This window comes from Nymphalis io, chromosome 6, assembly GCF_905147045.1.
Source record: "Nymphalis io chromosome 6, ilAglIoxx1.1, whole genome shotgun sequence".
In the NCBI taxonomy this organism is placed as follows: domain Eukaryota; kingdom Metazoa; phylum Arthropoda; class Insecta; order Lepidoptera; family Nymphalidae; genus Nymphalis; species Nymphalis io.
In genome coordinates, this window is record NC_065893.1 from 13,895,229 (window position 1) to 13,923,017 (window position 27,789).

General features: G+C 36.1%; 1 protein-coding gene across 1 annotated transcript in view; it reads right to left on the minus strand.

Moving 5' to 3' along the window:
• Window positions 1–27,789, minus strand: part of LOC126768965 (tachykinin-like peptides receptor 86C) — a 61,217-nt gene that overhangs the window by 9,309 nt on the left and 24,119 nt on the right. Inside the window, exons 3-9 of the mRNA XM_050487465.1 lie at window positions 27,675–27,786; window positions 25,404–25,505; window positions 20,362–20,496; window positions 14,189–14,266; window positions 9,167–9,317; window positions 5,573–5,769; window positions 502–626 (exon numbers count right to left, since the gene is read on the minus strand). Of these exons, the coding sequence (XP_050343422.1) occupies window positions 502–626; window positions 5,573–5,769; window positions 9,167–9,317; window positions 14,189–14,266; window positions 20,362–20,496; window positions 25,404–25,505; window positions 27,675–27,786 (900 nt within the window). The remainder of the gene's footprint in view (window positions 1–501; window positions 627–5,572; window positions 5,770–9,166; window positions 9,318–14,188; window positions 14,267–20,361; window positions 20,497–25,403; window positions 25,506–27,674; window positions 27,787–27,789) is intronic.

Here is a 27,789-nt window from a genome sequence, read left to right on the forward strand (position 1 = left end):
TACCAAAAACGAAAACATAAGGGTTTCAAGTATTACGAGCAATCGATTTGATGATCTTTAAGCAAAAAATATTACATTTTCTGTAACTTTTTTTGTAATAGATACTATATGAATATACTATATGTTCTACGCATCACCTGTTTTTTACGAAAACAGCCATTGAATATTATACTACTGGGCAGGTGCCTTCTGAGGGGAAAGTGCAGCTCACTCCACTAAGCTGCTCCAGTGTGGGTTGGTGGATACATATGTGGCAGAACTTGCACATGCTCCTTCAAGTTACTTAGGAAAGTATCGTGAAGTGGTGAAGGATTACCATGGCACTAAATCAATTCTAAACCCAAATCAAGCAGAAGGAACATCTGTGGTGCTTGCTCGGGTTTTAATCAGCAATTTTAGACCCCAAATATTTATCAACTGAGCGCTCTTGTCTCCTAATATTTTATCTAAATTTAATATATTTAATCACTTCAAATTATAATTACGTTAACGAGTAAAAACCTGATCTGGATCGGCTGCCGGATTGGGAGATGAAGTCCGGTGGTGATTCCGGCATCGACCGTTTCCTTCGGAAGCATGAATCTCGCCAACGGCATAGAATAGCCGTTCGGAAATATGATCTAAACCTGTGAACAAAATATTATAAGAATAAGAAAATGTTTGTTTAAAATAAGAACAAAAGTATAAAAAATATATATCGATACATATAATAAAGCATTAGAAACCGTGTGCTTGTACATTGAACAACTTTATCCAAAACTATTTGTAATCAATAGACGATAAAAATGAGTAACAGAAAACGAAAATCTTAATAAAACTGACTAAAAAAAAAGACTAAAAAAGGTAATTGTAAAAACATATCATATGTATTTAAAATTATTCTTCTCGAAGAAATGTAACATCAATAAATAATATTATTGTTTTCTCTGCAGCATAAGTATTACAGATTATATTAATAGAGATTCATAATATTATTATGCATTAAGTTAAGCATATATTCATACACGGAACCACGGAACGGAACCTTTTTAACCAAGAAATGGCAAGTATAAATGGGCAAAATTGAAAAAAAAAACAAATTGTCAACTAACACTAGTTTCGTCAATAGGAATTAACCAAAATTTGTTAGTCTGATTGATTTTGTATTTGTTATAATAGTGTTAATAGTATCTAAAAATATAATATAAATATATTATAAAAGGTACAATTTTAGAGACCACAAAAATTATTTTCTTGGCGGTTATATCGCATATATAAATAACTTCATCCAAAGTTGCGGTAACAACTTCGCTAACATTCAAAATGCCTTTATTAATTATCTTTATTCATCCGGCCATAGGAATCGGTTACAATTTGTTTAATTGAATAGGCAGCATTCTTCGTTAGTCCTCAACATACAATTAATGTTTTGTTGTAAAGCGAGAAAGATGTCGTTATCAAATAACTTTCTTAATTAAGTAGACATAACAAAGGAGCTAAAAATAAAAAGTTTTCTTTCGCCTTTAGTGGCTAGCTTAGCAGGCGTCATCTCAAAGTCCTGAGTACGAACTTAATTTTACTGTACTTAAATTTTCTGTATAGTTGTCAAGAAATTGGAAATTCGCTCGGAAAGCACATTAAAATATCTGTGTACTACGACTGAATTTTCTCCGATCTGTATTGTCAATACATTGGATTATAAGAGTGAGGAAATGGAAAAAGTGTGTATGATTGTGTATACATACAAGCCAATGAATGTCCTCAGTTCAAAATGGCCGCTGTGACCGAAATCGATCAGGAGTGATGTACTCCTCCCATTTTTATTATCTCCATTATTTTTCAGTAAACAACGTTTTAATGAGATAATGTTAATTACGTCAATAAGCAAGGCAATCAGATTACTCAACATGATTACTTACATGGTTAACAGAATACAAGCAATTAATTTTTTTTTTTTTTTTATATGTCCGGGATGGCAAATGACTCTACTCCACCTGATGGTAAGTGGTAGTAGAGTCCAAACGCGACGACGGCCAGTACAGTCGGGAAGAATGTTCTGTACTAGACGTCACCGCCTTGCCGGCCCGCAAGATGCCTCTTCACGCCTCGTTTGAAGGAACCCGGGTTGTAAGAGGAGGGGAACACGTGAGCTGGTAAGGAATTGCATTTTTTGGTAGTGCGACAAAGAAAGGAGTTGCCAAATTTCTTTGTGCGCGATGGAATTGATGTCACAGTTAGGCGGTGACATCGAGAACCAGGTCGCGTGGACTTAAGAAGGAAGGGGGAAGCAGGAATTAGAGAGAATAATTCCTCAGAGCACTCGCCGTGATACAGTCGATAGAAAAAGCTCAGTGCTGCTATCTCGCGATGCAATTGTAAAGGTTCAAGGGTGTTTGTGAGCTTTACATCGCCAATAATGCGTACTGCACGTCGCTGCAACCGGTCCAAGGCCTCCAGTAGGTACTTTATTATATAAATATTTTTGAAAATATTTTTGTAAATATTTTTGTAAGTTTGTTAATTTTTTATTTATCTTTTTCTACGACATAAATTAACTTAAACTCTGTGTTACTTTTGTCATTTCTTCTTATTTTTACTCATGTGGTGTGATCCAAATAAAGACTTTATCTATCTTATCTATCTACTTAGCGGAGCCATCCCAAAGGTGCGAGCAATATTCAACGCAAGACCGTACCTGTGTTTTGTATAACAGGCACAGTTGTTGCGGCGTGAAAAAACGCCGCACCTTGTTCAGAACTCCGAGTTTTCGTGAAGCTGTTTTTATAATAGCCTCGATGTAATCCCTTGGACTAAGGTCGCAGCGAACGTCCATCCCCAGCATGGCGATTTTGCTTTGTATCATCAGCGGTACGCCACAGAGGGAGGGATAAGGGTAAAATGGTGACTTTTTCGCTGTGAGAGCGCATACCTGTGTTATCTTGGCATTAAACTCAACAAGATTATCAGAACCCCATTTGGCAATGAGCTCTAACGTCCTATCGAGTTCAACGACAAGATTCTCCCGCCTCTCCTCAGTTTCCGCCCGCCCAGCCACTGCGCGTCCGTGGTATCCACCATGCTCTGTACTATCATCTGCATAGCAATGTATGTTCCCAAGGGAGAGCATATCATTGATATGCAAAAGAAAGAGTGTGGGAGATAGCACAGATCGACATGATATGGTCAGTTTTGAGGGATTTCAACCATGATTCATGGTGAGCATTAAAATCCCCCAAAAACACCAATTCCGCGTTAGGAAACTGCTCTTGCGCAGCATCTGCCACCCGACTAAGATGGTCAAATAATCGGCTTGTCTCCAAGTCACCATTTTGGGATCTGTAGAGGCACACGTAGACTCGATTCTGACGAACCAGGTCCACACGTACCACCAACATGGAGAAGGAGGGGTCCTCCAAGCAGCGCAATCGGTGACAACAAACATCCGCCCTGACGAACAAGCATACCCCGGCTTTCGCTTTAAAATATTCTTCTAGCATGTAGCCGGGATAGTTAAGGTAGCTGGTGTCGGCAGGGCGGAGTATTTGCGTCTCCGTGAGAAACAACATTGCTGGCCGTGCTGTCTCGAGATGGTGGTGGACAGCGTTGAGGTTAGCGTGGAGTCCTCGGATGTTAGAGAACTCGACCTCAAACAGCGTGGGTATGGTGGGGGTGTGCACCGCTGAACGACCGTTATTTCTTATTTGCGCTACTATTTGGAAAAATAAGGAAGAGACGTGAAGCGAGCGACGTATTGCCACGATAGGGATGGGCAAAGTATGGAGGCGTGTTTTCCCAAATGGTTGCCAAAAAGGAAAATATACTGATCCGCCGGACGGAAGGGCCCCCGAACCTCCCCGGAAGTGGCCGCCGGGACCCCACCTTCCGGTCACCAACCGGCACGACGGTCCACCCCGAGATTATGCGTGGCCTGGTGGGGCAGCCTCGCGAGCTGGTTAGGCACGCTCGGGCCCCTGTACTATGCCACGGGCGGCCAGCGGAACAGCCGTTTCTTCGGGTCTCCCTGTCCGGCAGGTCAATACAGTTTCCCCCGGCATTGGTTCAACAGCCGTCTCCACTGGACCAACACCCATCGCGGCAATACTCGCTCGGGCACTGGCTGTACGCTGGCTGACCTCGAAACGCGGCTGCAAGCCACTTCACGAGTTTTTCACCATGCGTACGGTGGTAACAAGCCAGGCGGATGTTAGCATCCTACCACCAGATGAGCAGATGGTCGCTCAGATATCCCGTAGTCGCCTCTTACGACACCCATGGGAAAGAGAGGGGCAGTGAAATGTATTCTTTCTCCGTCACTGCACGGATAAAATTAATTATTAATTACATTTTTTTGTATGGATCTGTTTCAAAGCAAGTGTTTTTTTTTTATAGAATCGGTAGGCGGACGAGCGTATGGGCCACCTGATAGTAAGTGGTCATCAACGCCCATAGACATCGGCATTGTAAGAAATGTTAACCATCGCTTACATCACCAATGCGCCACCAAGCTTGGAAACTGAAGATATTATGTATTTATTGTGCCTGTAATTACACTGACTCGCTTACCCTTCAAACCGGAACACAACAATACCAAGTACTGCTCTTTTGCGGTAGAATATCTGATGATTGGGTGGTACCTACTCAGACGAACTTGAACAAAGCTCAACCACCAGCTGTGCTTGTTTGTATAAGTATATTTAATTTTTTTGAATAACTGGACATTTACGACCGCTGATGAAGCATATAATTTCTATGGTTTTTAATTAAATACGTAAATAAGTTTTCGAATTTTTCCTTACATTATAGTAGTTTTATATGCATGTTATGTGCTATATATATACTAAGCGCTTAGAAATTGATTTTTAAAAATATTACCACTCGCCGCGCTGAAAGAAAATAACGACTGAATTTCCTATTTTCTCGTCTGAATATTAACTTCTTTTATATATAACGGCCCGTCTACACGCAATGACTCGAGTTGATGTGGATAATTCGATTTGAACAAAACAAATTGTTCAACTTTGAATAATTTAGAAATAGCTTACATTGATTTAGGTATTTCTTTCATACGAAAATAATTTTATAACTTCGTCTTTGATATCTTTATGTATAATCTTCGAAACAGCTGAATTCACTTTAAGGGTACTGCACTGCTTCGCCTACCGTTATAACTCCATCAATCATAATATTTTTGTCGTGTTGTAAATATACCTAATATGGTAGTTCCAACGCAAAATTTATGCTTCTTCAATGTTGCATTGAAAAACCAGTGATTTTGTACTACCAGGCTTTAATATACTTACAAGATCGTTATAAGAAATTATCAATTATACATACAAATGTTGGTTATACTTATAAACTTACTAATAATCACAATGATTAACATAAATTTAATGAACTTAAACTTAACTTAAGGAAGACGTTCAGAATTTATTGTGCCTTAGAAAGGACCCAAAGCTGTTGGTCCTTCAGCTAGTGCAGATTTAACCCGACAATGTGTCTTTCGCTGTTTGCTACTCTCCTTTGAAATTAGCCGCCTTGATCTTTACCAGTCAGAAATAAGTCATCATCATAGTGAAATATCTTTATCGCTTACTTGGCATTCATCCAATAGTAGATGATTGGGTTGACCATCGCATTCGCCATTGCCAGCCAGTAGAACCCGAGGTAGACGTGTTGAATATACTTCATGTACAGTATGGAGGGATTGAAGTGCGTGTAGATGAAATAGGTGTGGTAGGGCAGCCAGCATATTCCAAATATGACGATGACTAGAATAAACATCTTCACGACCTGTGAAAAAAACATACATAAAAATCTTCTGAATAGTTTAAAAACGAATAAATGGACAAAAGTTACGACTTTTTGTACATTAATATTAATAAAATATAATGAAACGACTTTTGTGAATCAATATAAACTTATTATTATATTTCATTGCCATTTAATGTGTTTTCAAATTCTAAAAAACTGCGTAAAAAATCTCGTTATACTAAAATAATAAATCAAAAATATTCTGTTAAAAAGAGAAATCAGTTTATAATTCAATAATAAAAACTTCGGTTAATTATATAAAGAGCAAAGAACTTATTGAATAAATTAAATATTTTAAAAATAACATATTAAGTTATGTATGTACATAAGTGACTGCGATATCTAGTTACAATTTCAACTTAGGTAAAGTTAATAAAGTAAGAAGGTCTTTGGGCCCAATGAGAATGAAAGTTCAATCTCGAATTTAAATGCAAAATGAAAAACTTTCGGTACCGATCAAACAATCAAATAAATTCCGATCAAACGTAAATGATAACCTTTTCCGATCTTGTTGATAAAATACAGTCGTTGTTTACAAACTACCGTAACTTTTTACCAAAAAAAAGTAACGTAATCGAAAGTATTTTCGATACCGTTAATAACCTGTTTTTATTTAAAAAAAAACAGCTTAGTCTCAAAAAGTAATGTATAAAATAACTTTTTAAATTAATGTTACCTTAATGAAACGTTACACTAAATATTGGAAAACAAAGTTGAAATGCACTTGAACAAAAATTTTAATTAAAAATAATACTCCTGTTTTTCTGCAGGGTAACAGTTTGTTATTTTTTTTTATTATGGAAAAATAGATGGGTAGGTTAACTATGTATCAACTAACACCACCAGTAGAATATATTATAAGTGGATTGTACATATTCAGGCCTGCACAAAGCTACCACCAAGTAATCTTCCCATAATCCCGTTTATTTGGAAGTATATGGCTTTATAAAGTCAGAGCCTTACGATAGCGTATCCTTCACGTAAATTAAGCAATCAGCGATTTGCTATATAAAAGATAAACATTTCCAAACCTCCAAATTTTATAAGGAATTTTATACTGGGATAGATTACACATTCATTTTACGACGAATGATATAAAAAGAACGTCACTCGAATTTTATGTCACATATATAAACAATACATAAATATACATACGTATAATAAGAAACCGATGCTGTATTTTAGTTCAAAGGTAATTTACTTGAATAGAATAATATTATTGTACTAGCAAACCATGTCACGGTTTCGTTAAAATTAATTAACGATAAAATTCATTTTTGTCCTTCTTTTTTACACATGCGTCCTTTAGAAAGGTATGCTCTTGGGAGAGTAAGCGGGTATGTTGGATTCTGACTCCACTAAAACCACTGTGATATCCGTTTTAAGCACGGATCGGAGAGGCGACGGGACGGTCGAGCAACGTACTAGAACCCTCCAGTGTTTTCGCCGCTTTAACGCCTTGAGCTCATTCGGATAAGGCGCGCTTTCACCGTTTTGACGGAGGACACGTGTCTACTAATAGACTTTCGTCCTCGTCTTTATTCACTAGAATGTATAAGGGCGCTATTGATGTTTTCATAGACTATCCGACTTCAGACAAGATGTAACAATGCACACGTGTGTGCGAGCAAAGAACGGTGCACTCTTTATTTCCTAGATCTCATAATCTGATGGGACGACAATTACAATAAACCTTAAAACTTTACTCTAATATTTAATTAGCATTTAATTAATGAATTACGTGATTTAGTACTTGGGTTTTATGAATTGTAAACCCAAAAATATAAGAGCCAAAACATGAGACAGATCGAGATACTTCCGTTCTGTTTTCGTCGGATATCCACGAGATTCTCGTCATACAGAATGCTGAATGATACTTCACCAGAAAGAACCACAACTGTTCCCAGCTCTAATAATGGACCGATTCCATTTGAGGGATTTGAAAGAATACAACGTTCTGTAAAATATCGGAAATTATCTTGTAGAATGTCATTTGCTTTTTCAAAACCCGCTGTAGCTTTGTCGGAGCGCAATATCCTCTACTTGATCTTGTTTAGTGAAAATAACTTTTATTTAAAAAAAAATAGATATAATGTAAGTTGTGAAATATCGAATTTGATGGTAATTGAAAGAATTTATAATCAAAGAATATAAATAAATACGGAGTAAACTAAATTCATATATAGTTTTGTTAATAAAATAAATATAATTTTCTACAATTATAACAAATATACTACTACACTATGTATTACTTCATTGTAAGTACATACATGGTATTTATACGTTTAACAGACTGACATATACTCCCACGTGTGTCCGAGTGGCGGGAGAGAACGCAATTAAATGTTTCACATCAAAAACCTCCCTAAGGTCACGTTAAAACTAATACCCAAACTATTTGCGCATCGTCAAACGCATTCAACCGCATAATATCAACTGTTAACAATTGACACTAAAATTGAAAACAAAATTTAATCGATACAAATAAATATAATTTAAGTGTCTGTCTCTGATTTTAAAATATTGCCTCTCAAGTTAATATGGCTATTTACGAGTTATCAAACATTTCAATAATTTATATTATTTATATATATAAATCAAATACGCAACCTCACAAACTAAATTACACGCTGCCGAAGCCGCGGATTTTGCTGACACTGATTTTGATTTTGACATATTATTTTACTTATGCACACACAACCTTCGACATTGTTAACCTTCTAAAGGATTGTACCGGAACCTCAAATATCCAGGCATCCGCTAAATCCAGATGGGATTAAAATCGATTATAAAATGGGAATACTTTCAATTTAATTTAGCGAGCTTTGAGTACCTACGAACATTTTTCAAATAAAGGGTACGACTTATACAACACAAAAGCGGGTATTAATTAGTTCTACATAAAACTTTTCTAATTTAATTAACGCAACGTTTTTTTTTTAGGTTTATTATATTTTTATTTTTAATAAAATTAACGTTTGTTTATTATTTCTTGCTTAAATTTTTTCAATGCTTAATTTCAATAAGCTGCTCATATGCTTAACTTGTGTTGACAATAGATAATTCGCAAAAGTTGTGTTATCTGTAATCGGTATATATATCAGGATATGCTATTACGTAAAAAGATATGTGCTGTTATATTCCTTTAAAAATAAATAAATCTATCAGAAAGTGAGTAACCAATGCATAGCCGTATCGTTATCCGCAAGCTATCATCGTTATTTTGTAATAATAAAATGTAAATAAAAAATTTAATATTATATCTATTATTATATATAATTGATACATAAAATTTTAATTTCTTAAAACAACGTTTTAATTTTATGTAAATAAATAGTATAATCAATCGAATAAGGTAAAAATTCTTAAACAATACCTTCCGTTTCGATCGTATCGAGTCCGCTTGCCGTTGTGTAAGTTCGCCGATTGATCTTGAGCCCCATAGGACTCTTCCCATAGCTGAATAGAAGAAGGTCATCCCGAGCATGGGAACTGCATACGTGACCACGAAGAACAGTACTTGATATCTGTGACAAAAATACTGTAATGTTACATGGTTCCTTTATATTGTTATAGCCTTATTAAGTTCAGCGAATTCGTGTAGTCGATTAGAGTTAATAATTTAATTTGTAAAGTTTTAAAAGACTAATAAATTACATTTAAAACATATTTTACACACAGAGTTTCCTCTTTAATCGATGGTGGTCTCTTCGCGGTAGCTTAGCCGATTTTTGTGAGAGTGGTACTTTGCCGAGCGTTCATTCATTATGCGTCCATTCGACTGCAACCTAAAGGTATGCAGCATGGCCACGAAATAAAAATGTCCAGTATTTACGTGAAATTGAATTGAAAATCAGTCCGAACACGGACAAGCATCACTTATGCTTATGCTTAATTTGTTTCATTGTGTTGAATTGGCGGTACTCCGAAATGTAACATTTTGGCTTGTGAATATGTAACAGACACACATAATAGCACAATAGCCAATGCTTTTTGAAGTACAATAACGAATTTGTACTGGTTTTTTTGTTCGCTAAACAATATGATTTTATTTTTATTCCGAATCTCTGGATTGAGTTTTCAACATAGAATGCTTTTTATATGAATAGTGATGTTTATAAATAAATAAAAATATATTTGATTCGATGTAATAAAGGTTTGAGCGCGTTGCAATGCTTCATTACATAGAAATGTTTGTCTGGTGAAACTTGAAGAGGCAAATTACGTCGAAGTGATGAAACTAACGCTGCGCTGTAACAAACGGTGCAATTCTAGCTTTATATTAAGGCATCTTTTTTCTAAGAAGACTATTATTACAGTCTGCTTCACCAATAAAATTCTTGCTATATATTACATATCCTAAAGATGATAAACAACGTAAGGAACATTATATTTTTATGGAATATAATATATAATACAATTTAATCTCAGTATTCGGATAAATGTTTTCAAGCTCGAACTTGGTCTATTAATATCAGGAACTATTATGTATTAACGGGAAATACTCGTACCAAAAATTAGTAACGCCAGGAAGAAGAAAAAACTAGTTACGTGTGTTTCCCAATTACACAATAGTTCATAATTATTTTGTGAGACAATACGCTTTGATAACAATATGACATAACACATTCGGTATTGTTCAATTGTGCTATTTAAAAAATGTTAAGGAAACATTTGTGTATTAAAGGATATTTACTAAAGAATATAGAATAAAACCATTGACTGTGTATAACGCAACTTGGGAGATACTAGGCTGGCAAGGTTTAATACTATTGTTGTTACCATCGTATATATTGTTCATATGTATTAATTGTTCAAAATAAATAAATATATAAAATAAAAATAAAATACTGTGGCAATAAATCACTTCTTCTATTTTCATCGTTTGTATTTTACTAGCCACACTTTCAATAAATTAAAAGTAATTTGATACTATTTTTACACGTAACAACATCATGCCTTTCGAAAAAAAATCATATTGTGAAATTTAAATTTTAAACAAATAGCATTTACACATTTTTAAAATCCGGCGAAATAGATTGCAGCATCTCCAATGTTGTCAGTTTTGTTAGAAGGGTGGCAACAAAAGCGAGTTTGATTCTATCAAAGGTTGAAATGCTTTTGCGTTTCGTCCCAAATATTCGTCATATTTTTTTTGATGTGCGCCGGGATGGCAAATGACTCTACTCCACCTGATGGTAAGTGGTAGTAGAGTCCAAACGCGACGACGGCCAGTACAGTCGGAAAGAATGTTCTGTACTAGCCGTCCCCGCCTTGCCGGCCCGCAAGATGTCTCTTCACACCTCGTTTGAAGGAACCCGGGTTGTAAGAGGAGGGGAACACGTGAGCTGGTAAGGATTTCCATTTTTTGGTAGTGCGACAAAGAAAGGAGTTGCCAAATTTCTTTGTGCGCGATGGAATTGATGTCACAGTTAGGCGGTGACATCGAGAACCTGCTCGCGTGGACTTAAGAAGGAAGGGAGAAGCAGGAATTAGAAAGAATAATTCCGCAGAGCACTCGCCGTGATACAGTCGATAGAAAGCGCTCAGTGCTGCTATCTCACGACGCAATTGTAAAGGTTCAAGGGTGTTTGTGACCTTTACGTCGCCAATAATGCGTACTGCACATCGCTGCAACCGGTCCAAGGCCTCCAGTAGATACTTAGCGGAGCCATCCTTAAGGTGCGAGCAATATTCAACGCAAGACCGTACCTGTGTTTTGTATAACAGGCACAGTTGTTGTGGCGTGAAAAAACGTCGCACCTTGTTCAGAACTCCGAGTTTCCGTGAAGCTGTTTTTATAATCCCTTGGACTAAGGTCGCAGCGAACGTCCATCCCCAGCATGGCGATTTTGCTTTGTATCATCAGCGGTGAGCCACAGAGGGAGGGAAGAGGGGAAAATGGTGACTTTTTCGAGAGCGCATACCTGTGTTTTCTTGGCATTAAGCTCAACTAGATTATCAGAACCCCATTTGGCGATGAGCTCTAACGTCCTATCGAGTTCAATGACAAGATTCTCCCGCCTCTCCTCAGTTTCCGCCCGCCCAGCCACTGCGCGTCCGTGGTATCCACCATGCACAGTACTATCATCTGCATAGCAATGTATGTTCCCAAGAGAGAGCATATCATTAATATGCAAAAGAAAGAGTGTGGGAGATAGCACAGATCCCTGGGGGACCCCAGCATTCACTACATAGAATTGTGAAGCGCAGCCATCTACTAAAACACGAAGGCTACGCTTGTGTAGGAAGCTGGCAATCCAGGTGCATACCTGAGCAGGCAGACCATATGCCGGTAGCTTGGAGAGAAGACTTCTGTGCCAGACCCTGTCGAAAGCCTTGGAGACATCGAGGCTGACAGCCAACGATTCTCCATGCTTGTCGATAGCTTCACCCCAGAGGTGTGTTACGTACGCTAGAAGATCACCTGTGGACCGTTTTGGTCGAAACCCGTACTGACGATCATTAATTAGACAGTGATCTTCTAGGTAATGGATCAGTTGGTTGTTTAGAATCCGTTCCATCACCGAAGTACTGAGGTGATAGCTATTGATCGATAATTTGCCGGGTCAGACCGATCCCATTTTTTGGGAACCGCATGCACATTAGCTCTTCTCCAAGCCTCTGGCACACATCCCGAAGAGAGAGAAAGTTGGAACAGGCGCGTTAACACAGGAGACAGCTCCGCCGCGCACTTCTTCAGCACTATGGCTGGTATTCCATCGGGACCGCTAGCTTTCCGTATATCAAGTGATTGCAGCTCCGCACGCACATCACGTTGCCTGATTTTGATGTCAGGCATCGTGTGGCCACATGAAGGTATTGTTGGTGGCAGCGCACTACAATCATCGATCACGGAGTTGTCGGCAAAGAGTTTAGCCAGGAGATCGGCTTTCTCCTGCGGACTGTGAGCTAGCGATCCGTCCGGATTTCTGAGCGGTGGCAGCGAAGGTTGGCAGAAATTGTTTTGCACAGACTTGGTCAGGCGCCAGAAGCTACGGGAGCCCCTAGGATGCGAAATAAGGTCATGACCAATCTGTACAATGCGCTGTGCATCCGCTCTCGTGTATGCCTTCCTACAGGACTTGGAATTTTTATTGTAGTTTGCTTTCAGTGAGTCAATGTTAGATGCCCCGCTAACGCAGCCGTTGATCCACGCGCGATATGCCGCCTGCTTAGATGATATAGCGTCGGCACATTCTCGAGTGAACCAACGGTTACGCGTACCCCTACTGATGAGTTACTTAGTTAGGAATGTAGTATTCCATTCCTAACATGATCTCATCAGCAACAGCAGCGGCACTAGCTGTCGGGCCATTCCCACTGAAGCAACGTTCCTTCCAAGGGACAGACGCATAGTAATCGCGCATACCGTCCCAATCTGCCGACTTATAGTGCCAAACGCGACGTTTGCATACCGCTGATGGCGGCAGCTTGGCCTGTGGCACTTTGGTAGATATAAGGCCGTGATCCGAAGAACCAAGTGGAGCTTGAACCACAACCTGATATTCCACCGGGTGAGAAGTCAGCAGAAGATCCAGTAGAGAAGGCGCTTGCCCATTAATGTCTGGGATCCTGGTGGGCTGATCAACCAGTTGGGTCAAGTCATGTGTGAGAGCAAAAGCACGAGCAGTTCTTCCAGCATGGTCAGTTTTGAGGGATTTCAACCATGATTCATGGTGAGCATTAAAATCCCCCAAAATCACCAATTCCGCGTTAGGAAACTGCTCTTGCGCAGCATCTGCCACCCGACTAAGATAGTCAAATAATCGGCTTGTCTCCAAATCACCATTGTGGGATCTGTAGAGGCACACGTAGACTCGACTCTGACGAACCAGGTCCACACGTACCACCAACATGGAGAAGGAGGGGTCCTCCAAGCATCATATATATATATATATATATATGATATGTTATGGCGATCTTCTTAATATAGTCGTATTTTTCATTAAAAGCGTATCACAGTGAACTATCGATTAAGTTTTTACAGTTATACTTTTATTTTAGTTTTTGATACTTTATTCTTAGCAGTAAGAGATAATGTCCCAGGCGGTGGAAACTTCTATAAAACTGAAGTTATTTTTGCACGCTCGTATCTTTCAAACAACAATACTTAACGACGCAACTCGTCTGATAAGTAACAAAATCCAGTTTCTGTGACAAATTTCCTTGAGTGTAAAATTAGCTTTGTATTTTAGTACTTCCTAAGCTTAAGATGAATATTTTGCTAATGAGATTTAATAAAATTATATTGTGTTTGAGCTAAGATGGCCCAATGGCGAGAATAAGTGGATCTGAAATAGAGATCGCTAATTCGAAAACAGTCGGATGAAATTCATCACATATTGCAGAGTGGTGGAGTCGATTCGAATCCTTCTCGAGCAATAAAAATACTCACATGAAATCCATGTAAGAGACGTCGGGCAGACCATCTGGCCAGGAAAGCAGGCATGCGGTCTTCAATATTCCCTTAGATCTGTAACAAAGAACATAAATATGTATATGACTTCTAAAATATATAATTATTTTAAAACAATCCATGTCTCTTGTAAAAATGATTGATTGTAAATTATACGCTTAGAATGAAACAGTTTAATTATTCAACTACTAATAACGACTATCGTTTCTTATTATAAATTATCAATACGATTTATGTATAAAAAATGTTACATTATTATTAATTGACATCGAATCACAAATAGACGAGTTTAACCAAGTTACACGATGACAAGTATTATTAATTTTCAAAAACACATAATTAATGTATGACTTGTATTAGATCTAAGACCTCTTACGTTCTGTTAATAGTTTTAATATAAAAATAGCATATCATATCACTTATATTTCTAAATTTATAATATCAACGACTGTACAATAAGTTAATCTTATATATGATTTTATATTTTTGTGAATCTATGGTCAGTTAATGCAAAAAATATAACTACCGTTGACCGATACATAATGACCGACTTTGGTCACGGCGCAGAATATAGTAATGTGCAAGTGTGTTGGTAAACTCAAGTGCACTTTTTATCCCTTCACTATTATAATCGGGGACGGCAAATCTTACACGACCGGAAAGTGTTTAGGCGCAGGACTAACGACTTTACGTACTTTCCGATCATTTTATCGGCCCGACCTGGGGCTTGAACCCCAAACTTTAGCCTTGTAGCTAGTCAATAGACAAACGAAGCAATCATGGCCGATACATTTCTATTATATTTTTCATAAACTTTTATACGAGTGGCTAAATTACTTTCGTATCACAAAAAAACCTCACCAGTCACATAAATAACTTTCTTATCACAAGAAAGCCTTAGTTTTGTCCACAGACAGAGATTTAAATCTCGTACGTTTAATTTATAGCCTCTAGTAATTGAAATTTGCTTCACAACTGTGACCAAACTCTCTAATTTGTACTGTTATACATCGTCTCTGAACATCATTCGCTTTGGGATGCTGCTGCATTTCACTCAATCTCGTATTAAAATCTGTAATTGAATTTTTCATCTGTTTATTTTCATTTTCTATTATTTTGATTTTTAATTTTGCTCCTAATAAAAACTTTACGAGAATACGTAGAAAATTAGACAAAAAACACTTTTTTCTAGCTCGAGCCGGGATTTGGAGCCAAGGCAATAAGCAAGTCACTAGAAATACAAATGGATTATTATATCCATTCCATAATGGGAATTATAGAGATTACGGAAATATGAGTAATAGTGTCCAACTAAATTACATCCAAAAGTACGAGTATTAACCAACTTGATTTTACTCAAATCACGCTTAATAAAGGATTCAGATTTAGCTTTAATGAAGAATGGAATTTCACAGCTCGTTTTGGTTCATTGGATGGCTTTGATGAACTTAAAGAGACGACACACAAACAGGTCGTGACTAATCCTGCTTTTAATTACTTTTATTTTATACTGCATCGTATAGTAGAAAATAGGTAGCGATTTGTCCATTTGAGTAAAAAGCGACTTTTTGCGTAAGTTTTACTCGAAATGTACAACTATCATGGGCATAATATAGTTTATTATATTCATCCCTAAAATTTTCCTGATTTGAAGCAAAAGTCACGTCACTTAATGCTTGTCTTAAAATATATGTACTTGTCTATAAAGTATCTTGAACCCAACCCTTTTGTACTTTATGGTACATAATAACAAAATAAAATGTTCCAAGGGAAATATTCTATTCGTGTTGGAAAACCATTATTATTAATATTCTTTGTTGAACATCTCAAAATGAAATACAGAAAAAATGCTTATGACGAACTTTATATTATGATAAAATAGTATTGTTATACTTGGACACTTCAAGGCCTCGCGAATTAAATACCTCTTCCAAGCAACACAAGCTGAGAGGGATCAATATTTATACAGAGCTGGTGCAGCCATCAACTTGCATACAAATATTTACACATTAATATTTATATTTCATACAAAACACATTAAAGAAAAACAAATAATTACAAAATAAATATTAAAATACAGACAAGGAAGATATACAACAGGCTAATTAGTAACTTAGCAACCATGATTTTACATATCCTAGACATATAAAGTAGTTTTAAATAAAAAAAAATATACATATTTTATCAATATTTTTTGCACAACATTGCAAATATTAAAATGCCAAAAAGTTTTGCTTAACGGAGGAATTTTCATGTAGCTAACGTTTAATAATTCACAAATAATCAAACAAAAATTAATATTAAAAATATATTGGATAATTTGATATATTATTTGTTAAGTGTTATATCTATTGGCACGTAGGGTAAGGCAGACTTGTGTACCGTGATTACAAACGGAGTAACGTTCTCTTATTCTGTCAATCCTCTCCACCACCGCTGTCCTGATTACGGCGCGTATACTATATACTTCTATATTTATTGTTTTATAGAAGAAACTACTGAAAGAACGTATATTTTAATTCAGATATAATTCGTGCTAATGAGTTACTCAGTACTTCTGCTTCACAACCAGTATATTATATACTTAAACATAACAATGGAAACCGCATTAGAGCACTGAGCTTCAAACTTTTCTCAACATTTTAGACAAGCGATAGGAATATCAAAGGCCTTTAGTTTTTATAAAGAACTTAAAAAATTGCTCAATATTAAACTGTTTCCAATGCTTCAGAATTAACGAAACAAAAATATGCAAACAAATTATTTTTGTAACTATATTGACAACGTTATTTATTCCTATTATTATTGTGTCAGTCAATACACTTTCCAGTTAAATCCGCTGGAATGAAAGCTACATTTATTGAAGCTTCTAGAAACGTAGTTTTTCAATATTGCTTATTGGAATATTCAATTTATTTTTAAGTTGTACTAGATCGTTAAGTATTTTAACTTCTATAAGAAATATCACAATAGTAAAAATGACATGCAATTCTTTCACACAGGTCTTGCACCCTCAGTACTTACCTACCTAGTCTTCACGCTTTTGTATTATAAACATGTGCCCGAATTTAAAGAAAAAAACGTGATACGAGTTCATCTCATAAAAATAAGCCTAACATACAAATATATTGTGGTTTTCGAGAAAACTAGTGAATCAAAGAATGCAATACTTGATTTAATTTAATTCCGTTCAAGTCTTAATAATATTAAATATATAATATTATATATATTGTGACAGTCAGCCTCCCTATCTTTCATATAACTAACCCTTACACAACTTATAAAAATAAATCCAATAATAATAATAATATGCTGGGTCATTATTCACACACGACCATCTGTTCCAAAACTAAGCAGAGCTTGTATTATGGAAACCATACAACTGTTATACTACATATACTACTTTTGTTTTGTAAATACATACTTGTATAGATAATTACACCTAGACTCGGTATTGTTTTTATTATTAGTTACAATTGACAGTATTTATTTAATTAATAAATACTGTCAATATAATAAGCCGAGATGGCCCTGTGGTAAGAACGCGTGAATCTTAACCGATGATCGTGGGTTCAAACCCGGGCAAGCACCACTGAATTTTCATGTGCTTAATTTGTGATTATAATTCATCTCGTGCTTTACGGTGAAGGAAAACATCGTGAGGAAACCTGCATGTGTCTAATTTCACTGAAATTCTGCCACATGTGAATTCTACCAACCCGCATTGGAGCAGCGTGGTGGAATAAGCTCCAAACCTTCTCCTCAAAAAGAGGAGAGGAGGCCTTTAGCCCAGCAGTGGGACATTCACAGGCTGTTACGGATTTAATTAATAATATATAATAAACAACGTTCAACACATGATTTAGAATTAAGTTGGTATATTGCGCTTCATGATGCAAAACCTCACCAAGTTTCCATATCTTTATATCCTTATATTGTGTAAAAAAGCTTATCCATTGCTGTAAGTGTTAAGTATTTAAGAGGCTGTGTTTAAATATCTGCAGATCCTAACGAATACCAAGGATATCCTGGGACTCCTGGGACATCCATTTATTCATACGCGGCCATCTGATCCCAAACTAAGCAGAGCTTGTGCTATGGACACCTGACAACTGATATACTACATATACTACTTTTCTTTTGTAAATGCATACTTATATAGATAATTACACCCAGACTTAGGACAAACAGACATGTACACAAATATCTGTCGTGGGTGGGAATCGAACCCACAAACTTTGGCGTGAAAGACAAGTATCTACCAACCACGCCAACCGGATCGTCTAACGATCTATGTTTGTAATTACACCAATGCAAATTTTTCATACCAATATTTGGTATGAAAAATTATATTGACTCGAGTCCTAACCGATTTTGATAACGGCAATGCTCAAGATGACGATATTTTTATTGGCCCAACCCGGGGTTTTGCACCAAAGTTGTATCACTTGGCATAAGAGGAGACAAATTTTATTATTGACAATATAATAATAAAAAAAATGTTTTTGTTATACTAAACACCTCAAACAAATTTCATTTGGTCATATTAGATCAAAGAAAATGACGATTTACCATTAGCTTTTGTTAGAATATAACTCAAAAGAAAATAACTAATTCTGAAATGTTTTGGAAGTGTGAAAAATAAACAAAACACTAGACTTGAAACAAAGTTGAAGAGAAATCAACAACGTAGCAGCTGTACCCGTGGTAGCTTAGTGGACTTATTATTATTTATATGGTAATAAAGGAAGACGTGACCAAGCGATTCGGAATCTTACATACGAAGATCTGATAATATTCAAATCGAAAGTACTAAGAATATTGTCAGAAATTAGTCCTTTCACTTTCGTCAATATATTCTTAGGCTTGATTTTCGTTTCTATATATAAAATAAGTTTCCACAGTTATTTTTACATTTACCTTTTAATAAATTTATATTTCAAAAACATTCATAAATTCATTCATTACTTAATCCAATACTATACGTAATAGATGATAAAAAGCTTGGAGTTATAATTCACTGTATGTCATTAAGGATAAATAATAAATTTAATTGCATTTAATTATTATTTTTATGTTTTGTGCATAATAGTTACTACTGCGTTTATTGCCAGTTCTTCTCGATAGCTTTACATTTAATTCAACCGCGCTTTTATGACCCGACGTAAATATAGAATATTTTGTTTTTAATATTTGATTGAAACCAACCCAAGGTGATAATTACCCATAGTGATAGTATTTAGACAGAAGGATAATAGATTACTACGAACCTTAAAACACCGCAAGCACGCATATTACACGTTATCGCGGTGCACAGGACAGGAAGTAGGTCATTCGTCAACGTAGCTTATATAATAAAATACTTTGCAATATTTCAACAGGTAATTAATTAAATCGTTACTATTAAATATATTTGTTTAATTTACTTTATATAAGTTCGATATGATACCATGATTTTCCTGATAAATAAATGAAATTGTGAAATATAATAATAATTATGCTAAACTGGTGATAGCTATTTAAATTAAATAACCAACGCAAATACATACCATATTTCCCAAAGGATAAGAAGTTTTTCTCGACCTTTATAATGTTCAGTTGTATACGCTATAACCACGCTTTTCATCGATTTAAGCTATGTAGGTCAAAGAATAGCGTTGAAACCATTAAGAAAAATAAAAATAAATTTAATTTCAAAAATATTTATCTATGTATGTTATTATATACTTTCGTTTACAAGGCATGATGATGGTCCTGGCTGATTTCCACGGCGGCTAATCAAGAGGGATTAGTTCACTGCGCAGGACATATTATAGTGCACATGTGTGTGCACAACCATAGATGCATTGTCTATGCCCTCTTTCTCATAATCGAATAGGACGGCAATCCGACCTAATCCGATGTAACTTCCAGTCTCCCAGTTGCTACTAAGAATTTTTCGACTGAATAACTCCATAACATTTTATCTTGAGCTGATCAAACCAACGAGGTAGTCACTAAAGGATATATTATGTATTTTTAACTTACGAATGCCCATCAGGGATTTGTAACCATAGACAGATACGATTGGAAATAGAGAATGTGAATATTATTCACTTACCTTCTATTTTATGTACATATTAATTAATCTGGTATTATCTAATAGCACTCACCGATATTCCTTGGTAGTCGAGTAAAGCAGGCATGGTATGGCGAGCAGCATTCCGCTGACCCATATCCCAGCTATCATGATGAGGGAACAAGTCTTTGACATCCGAGGCCGCATCGGCCTTACTATAGCTTGGTACCTGGTTACAGACAAAACGTAAGAGCTTGAGTAAACAAAATAGTGGACTATTTAATTGTATATATTCACTTGGTGTTAGGGCTTTGTGCAAGCTCGTCCGGGTAGGTACCACCCACTCAACACATATTTTACCGAAAAATATCAGTATCGTTATGTACTGGTTAGAAGGGTAAGAGAGCCAGTGGGACAGCCACAAGAGACTTTAGTTGGGAACTAAACAAGGTTGGTGTTGCATTGAGGATGTAAGGAATGGTTATGGTTAACATTTCTTACGGTGCCAATGTCTATGGCCGGTGGTGACCACTTAACGTCAGGTAATCCATTTGCCCATCCACTTACCTACTTAAAAAAACAAATTATATAAAAAAATAAGATTGTAAAATAAATTTCAACTGTAAAGTTTCAACTATTTATTTCTTATCTTATAATTTCTTGCTATAACAACTAAGTGTGTTCAATTCTGTTGCTTATTGCTTTATTTATATCGGTAGATAGACTGGCAAACGAACCCCTTATGTTAAGTGATCAGCACCGACCACACACATTAGCGCTGTAAGAATTATATATTAACCAAACCTTTCATCGTTAAAGCTGGTGGCCTTCTTTGGGAAATAACAATTATTATCATACCAGTAGAAAAAATAATACTCCATGACTGTGCAAAAGCAAATAGATTAATCATAACGAGAGTCTGGCTACATTGACAACTCGGAGACAGCTTACAAGATGTGAAGTCCAAGAGATTAAATTTTCAAAAATAGGCTGTGATTATGAAATGATTGCTATCGGGAATATTCACTAATATTATTTTATATGAATGCTATTATCCGTTTTATTTGTTTAAGTGACCTAACATAATCATGTATGACGAGATCCTTTTACAAACATGCATGCATTCAGTGATAACATCCCTAAAATAATAAATGTAAAACCCACTTTCACTGAACCGTGCTCGAATAATATTGCCCTTATTGATTATAGATCTTTTTCTAAGAAAATTGGTAGTATTTTTGCTTTCTACATCGGTTCGAATGCTAATTCGATAGTATATTGTATTAATATCATCATTTTAATTTTTTTTTTTGTTAAATCCAAAGGCTTATTTAACTTAGAAGCATTAAATTTATTATTGATCAAAACCGGCGAAAAAACTTAGCGGAATGCATTTTAATTGTAATTTAATGTCATATTTATTTATTTATTATTATTATTTTATTAACTGTATTGTTATTATCTCATTTTGATTGACTGTCTTAAAGTTGGTTGGTGATAATCATTTCACTGATTTCTTACTAAGTTAAACTTTTAAAACAAAGCTGAACTTTAAATGAGATCAGGGGATTAGGGGAGTCATTTGCATTTTATTTTATCTTATCTTTTTAATTATTACTTTATCTTTTTTAATTGAACTGTCAAGTATTTGCTTTATATTTTCTATTGTTTTTCTTATATAATTATACTAACTAAGCCGAGATGGCCTAGTGATTAGAAAATTTTAATTTTAACCGAACGTTACCACCGGTTCGGAATATAGATTTCAATGAAAATAACCAGCATAGCGTCATTCAAAATCAGAATCAAAATAAACTTTATTAAAATAAACTTACGAGCATTTGAACATCCTGTTTGACTGTCTTTTTATTTGGGACCTTAGATATATGGTAGATACTTATTATTCGTCATACGTATCGTAATGAATTTGGCGATAAATAATATTTTTCTACTGGCAAATATCAATAATATTTGGTTCTTAAGAGGGTGAGTGATACCGTTGTATCACTGCTGATATTGCTGTATTTACAAGGCTTGGACACAATGCTAAAGGACAAGTATTCGTGAGCCAGACCGCTAATTTATTGCTTAAAGGTGAAGTCTAACTTGTATCTGTTCCCGTCTTTTTTTCACGCAGTGGAAACTTTCAGAAAGGTACCTAGCTTCCATGGGGGGGGGGCTGGGTTATGTGGGATTCTTTCCCACTAAAACCACTGCGATGGCCATCCTCGGCACGGATCGGAGAGGCTGCGGGAACGTGTTGATTTAACGTATCCGCAGCCTCTTGTGTGCTTTGCCCGCTCGTGGAGTTCTCCTCAGGGGGCGAAGGTAATCTTGCCCATCCACACTCTTCGCTAGTGCGTAAGGCAGTGCGAGGACATCCTGGCCTCCGTCCTCCTAAGGGCCATCTGAAATAAAACACGCGAGGCCCCCACCTCACGCATCCACGGCCTCAGGGTTACGCTCTATCTTTTAAGCCCCGGGTGTCGGGGCTGTGAGAGGGCCAAGACGACGCCGACGTCGTCTCCGCCGAGCAGGATCGGCCCTTTCTTTTTTCCGCCGTCTCCTCCTAGACCATGACGGTCTCACAGAAGGTCCTCCACGCCGACTCCCTGCGGAGCATCACCGACACTACTGCTCGCAGGGACAGGTCTTGTCCGACTTCGCGGACCAGGATCTCCCACTCCGCATTCCACGCGGGGCACGCCTCCAGAACCGCGGACCGGGACACCACTCAGTGTATATAGTATACTGAATTGTGTCCCGGTCCGCACCGCAATGGTGGCCGATGAGTCGCGTCCGTACACAGGTATTCTCCAAAACAACCGTGATCGGTCATTACCTGCGTAGTCGTCATCCATCTATATCCGTCTAGTCTAACTAGTTTCATTCCGCTAAAAAAAAAGGCGGACAGAGATGTGGAAACAAGATAACAGGGTTTCCATGTGATAAAACCGCATGCATGTCACTTGAGAATTTTAAATTACCATATTCTGCTATCTATATACATATTATAATGGAACTTGGAATGACACAGTCTGTTACTCATTTACACCTATAACAAAACAATTCATCCAAGATCATTAATAATTACAAAAACAAACTCATGTCAATATAACAACTTAAATTGAGTTTTCAAATACTTTATCTTTTTGACATGTGAGCATAAAGTTAACGATATAGAAATATTCGTATCATAAGCAAATATCGATATGGTTAATATTAAAAAAGAATGTTTAATTAAAACAGATATAATAATATCCCCAAGCTATGATATTATTTAACAAAGTCTTTGAGAGTGTCTTGGAAAAGAAGTTCTACTGGAGCAATGACACTGCCTTTTCCATTTTACTTGGTCTATATGTTTGAGTTTAATATTTACAATTATACCAACCTTAGTCAAGAATCTGGCTAGTTTATAAAGTTGCAGAGGGTTTCAAACTCGGGTTGCCTTATTATAGCTTACTAGCTAATCATCCCGGCTTCGCACGGGTATATAAGAAGAAACATATATTTTGCATAGGATTTACGTAAAATCCGATCTTAGTGAGCGCCTTTATCGCCAAAGGAGTAGATGGAACAAATTTCAAGTCAATAGTTCAGGATTACTCACGATGAGTGGTATGTCGCTTATATACATATATATTTGATTTGATTTACTTCCATGCCTCTGTAAGCTCGTATAATTGTGAGTTCTGCGCCTCATCTACCTCCGATCGCGTTGAAAATATAAAGCGTGCCTATTTTTAATAACACGCTATTGTACTAAGTAATAATAATAATATCATGCCTAGTTAATTATAATTGATTTAAATACCTTCGGCCGCTTCGATGGCTTACACTGACTAAACAATAAGGTTGCAGATATTTAATGAAAAAAATTATTGTACGTCTTGGAAAGACTATAGACAATAACGATATTGTATATGTACTAAGAAGATATAATAAAAATGTATCACTTATAATTCATATTTTTAATATTTAAAAATAAATTAATTTTCATTTATATTTTTAAATATAAACACCAGTTTTGTGGTGTACAATAAAGTATATTCTTTCTTTATAATAATAAAGCGAATCTGTGTTATTTTATTATTTCTATTTATTATTATTCCTAGATCCACAAAGCACAATGTGATGAAAAAAAACAATGAAGCTATGAAAAATAATTTATAGAATGTTAACAGCGTGCTAATGGCATAAGGAGTAAAAATAAACTGTCACACTATGAAATTCTAATAAGCTTCTACTAAGCTGTTCCGATGCGGATTGGTGGATACATTTGTGGTAAATATCCGACCCACCCAAGTAACCCTCACGATGATTGAATTTAAAGCTGAGCACGAGATAAATAAATTTTCAAATGGCTCTTTGGTTGGGATTTGTAAGCTCTAATCACTGGGCCGCTTGGGCTTATATCAAGCATTACATTTTCAAGGGTACTAGTGTACTAGTACACTCTTTAGTGTCAATGTCAAAGGGTGCTTACCATTAAGTGATTGATATTTTGATTTGAATTATTTGCCCTTTTAACATAATTATCTGCTTAAAACACAAAACCGACTTCAAATAAAATTCGTGTCTATAAAAAAATTCATCCCTGTTTTTTTAACCTTAAGCTGGTATATTTTCTTTCATTTCCTGCTTCCCCCTTCCTTCTTAAGTCCACGCGCGCTGGTTCTCGATGTCACCGCCTGACTGTGACATCAATTCCAACGCGAACAAAGAAATTTGGCAACTCCTTTCTTTGTCGCACTTGCAAAAAATGGAATTCCTTACCAGCTCACGTGTTCCTCTCCTCTTACAACCCGGGTTCCTTCAAACGAGGCGTGAAGAGGCATCTTGCGGCAAGGCGGGGACGGCTAGTACAGAACATTCTTCCCGACTGTACTAACCGTCGTCGCGTTTGGACTCTACTACCACTTACCATCAGGTGGAGTAGAGTCATTTACCATCCCGGCGCATATAAAAAAAAATTGAAATAGGACCAAACGGGAAGTATACCCTCCCAACCAAAATAGGATTTTCCTAAATCGAATAAGTGACGAAGAGCTTTGTTTAAAAAACGAACAGAATTGAGATAGTTCTCCTTTAATTGTGTATATTAAAAAAAAATAAAAACAATTCGAGACAAACCTGTCAAACGATATTCCCGTAAGAGTGAACACGCTCGCCGCGACAGTCACGTTCGCTATGAAATTGCTGAGCTGACAGTAGCGCACCCCAAAGACCCAGTCACTGAAAATAAGCACAGGTGTGAAATATCATTCTACACTTTACATTGATTAAAGATTATCTGATGAAACTTCTTTGGAGAGGGTAAAATTTCAAGGTCAGTTCGAGTGCAACGTTGCTTTATAATTATTACGACTCAATTTTTTTACATTAGCATTATAAGGTATGTAAACCATTTCTTACATCACCAATGTGCCACCAACCTTGGGAACTATGGTGTTATGTCCCATGTGCCTGGGCTTACATTGGCTCACTCACCCTTCAAATCGAATAATTAAACACACAAACACACCATAAAAGTGTCATCACGGTCAATACACGGTGACTTATCGAGTGAAATATAGAACATCGTTAAAAAAAAACTGATTTAAAATATTCGTTGTTCTTCATATGGAAATAATTAAAATATCACCATGTGCCATTTTATTACGAGTACGTCCAAGTAATTAACATAAAGCACTCCATATACATATGTATCCTGAAACTTTAAGCATCGACATTACGATGCTCCGATAGAATGATTTAATTGATTACGAAGAGTTTATAAAATGTGGATATAAAAAAAAAAAAAAAACATATTTTAAAATTTTGTTTCACTGGTGGTAGGGCTTTGTGCAAGCTCGTCCAGGTAGGTACCACCCACGAATCAGATATTCTACCGCAAAACAGCAGTACTTGATATTGTAGTGTTCCGGTTTGAAGGGTGAGTGAGCCAGTGTAGTTAGTTCCCAAGGTTGGTGGCACATTGGATATGTACGCGATGGTTGACATTTCTTACAATGCCAATGTCTAAGGGTGTTGGTGACCACTTACCATCAGGTGGCCTATATGCTCGTCCGCCTTCCTATTCTATAAAAAAAAATGTGCTCTTGATATATTGAAATAGTTGTCTTCAATTTTAATTACAAATGATAAAATCAAGAATATACAAATAATATTATACCTACCTCAGTCAAGACTTATGTGTCATTTTTATACTTTTCAAAAACGTGTATTTTTAAGTTATACATTATTTATTATTGAAATAACAATAATAATGAATTGTTATTGTTATATGTAAAAGTTCAGAGGTGAAAACTATATTGCAAGATTATGTATATTTTAATTATATTCAAGCAAGCCTACACGAAGCAAGATTTATTATAATCGAAAATTTTAAAAGGAAGCGATGAGCGATTTTTTTTATTGATTTATTGGCACGCACACTCATGACCATAATTATACTCAAATACTCTATAACTATTATTTATTCAATTTTAATTTAAAAAAGATAGGCAGATCAGTATATTAACCATCCGCCAATAATATAATGACATCCAATATATCCCTTAGAAATTGTATTACTTGTGCCTAATATTACAATAACAGCCTATGAATGTCCCTAAGTCGGGCTAAGGCCTTCTCTCCCTTCTCGAGAAGGAGGTTTTTGGAGCTTATTCGACCACACTACTCCAACGCGGGTTGGTGGGATACACATGTGGCAGAATTGCAGTGAAATTAGACACCGGCTCATACCGAAACAAAACAAACAAAATATTATTGTATTTAGTATGTTTTTATTATACTATTTATGATTAGATAAATAAATTCATGTAAAATAGAAAAATGACAAATACTATGTCTATATAAACATATATGTATCACTTACTTCGCACAATGATTCCGTTAAACATATAAGTTTGTCAAATAATGCGATTGAAATGAATATAATTCAAGTTGATATGGGTTAGGCGATTCGGCGTCAGGCCTCACTATGAATAGGCTATCGATCTGCTTCTAGTTGAATGAAAACAGGATTAGGCACATCGCTATTCTATGGAAACTGAATTAGAAAATAGCTATATGAAATATCATACTAAGGACATATTAAGGACTCGAATATAATAAATCAAAATTAAAAATATTAGCATTTCATTGAATGCTTTTCCCCGTTTAATTCAATTGGCGGGAAATAAAAACGTATTCGTTGAGTTACGCTTTGAAAGTTGAGTGAGAACATGAATAGGCACAAGGGACATAACATCTTAGTTCCCAAGGTTGGTGGTGCATTGGCGATGTAAACGATGGTTAACATTTCTTACAATGCCAATGTCTATGGGTGCTGGTGACCACTTACCATCATGTGGCCCATAGGCTCGCCATACTCTATACTCTATAATATAAAAAAAATACCTGTGGAGCATGTAGATGAAATTAAAGAGGCAGTTTAGAGATGCCATCATCAGGTCAGCGAACGATAAGTTCACCAGGAAGTAGTTGGTCACAGTCCGCATTCTCCTGTGAGCTG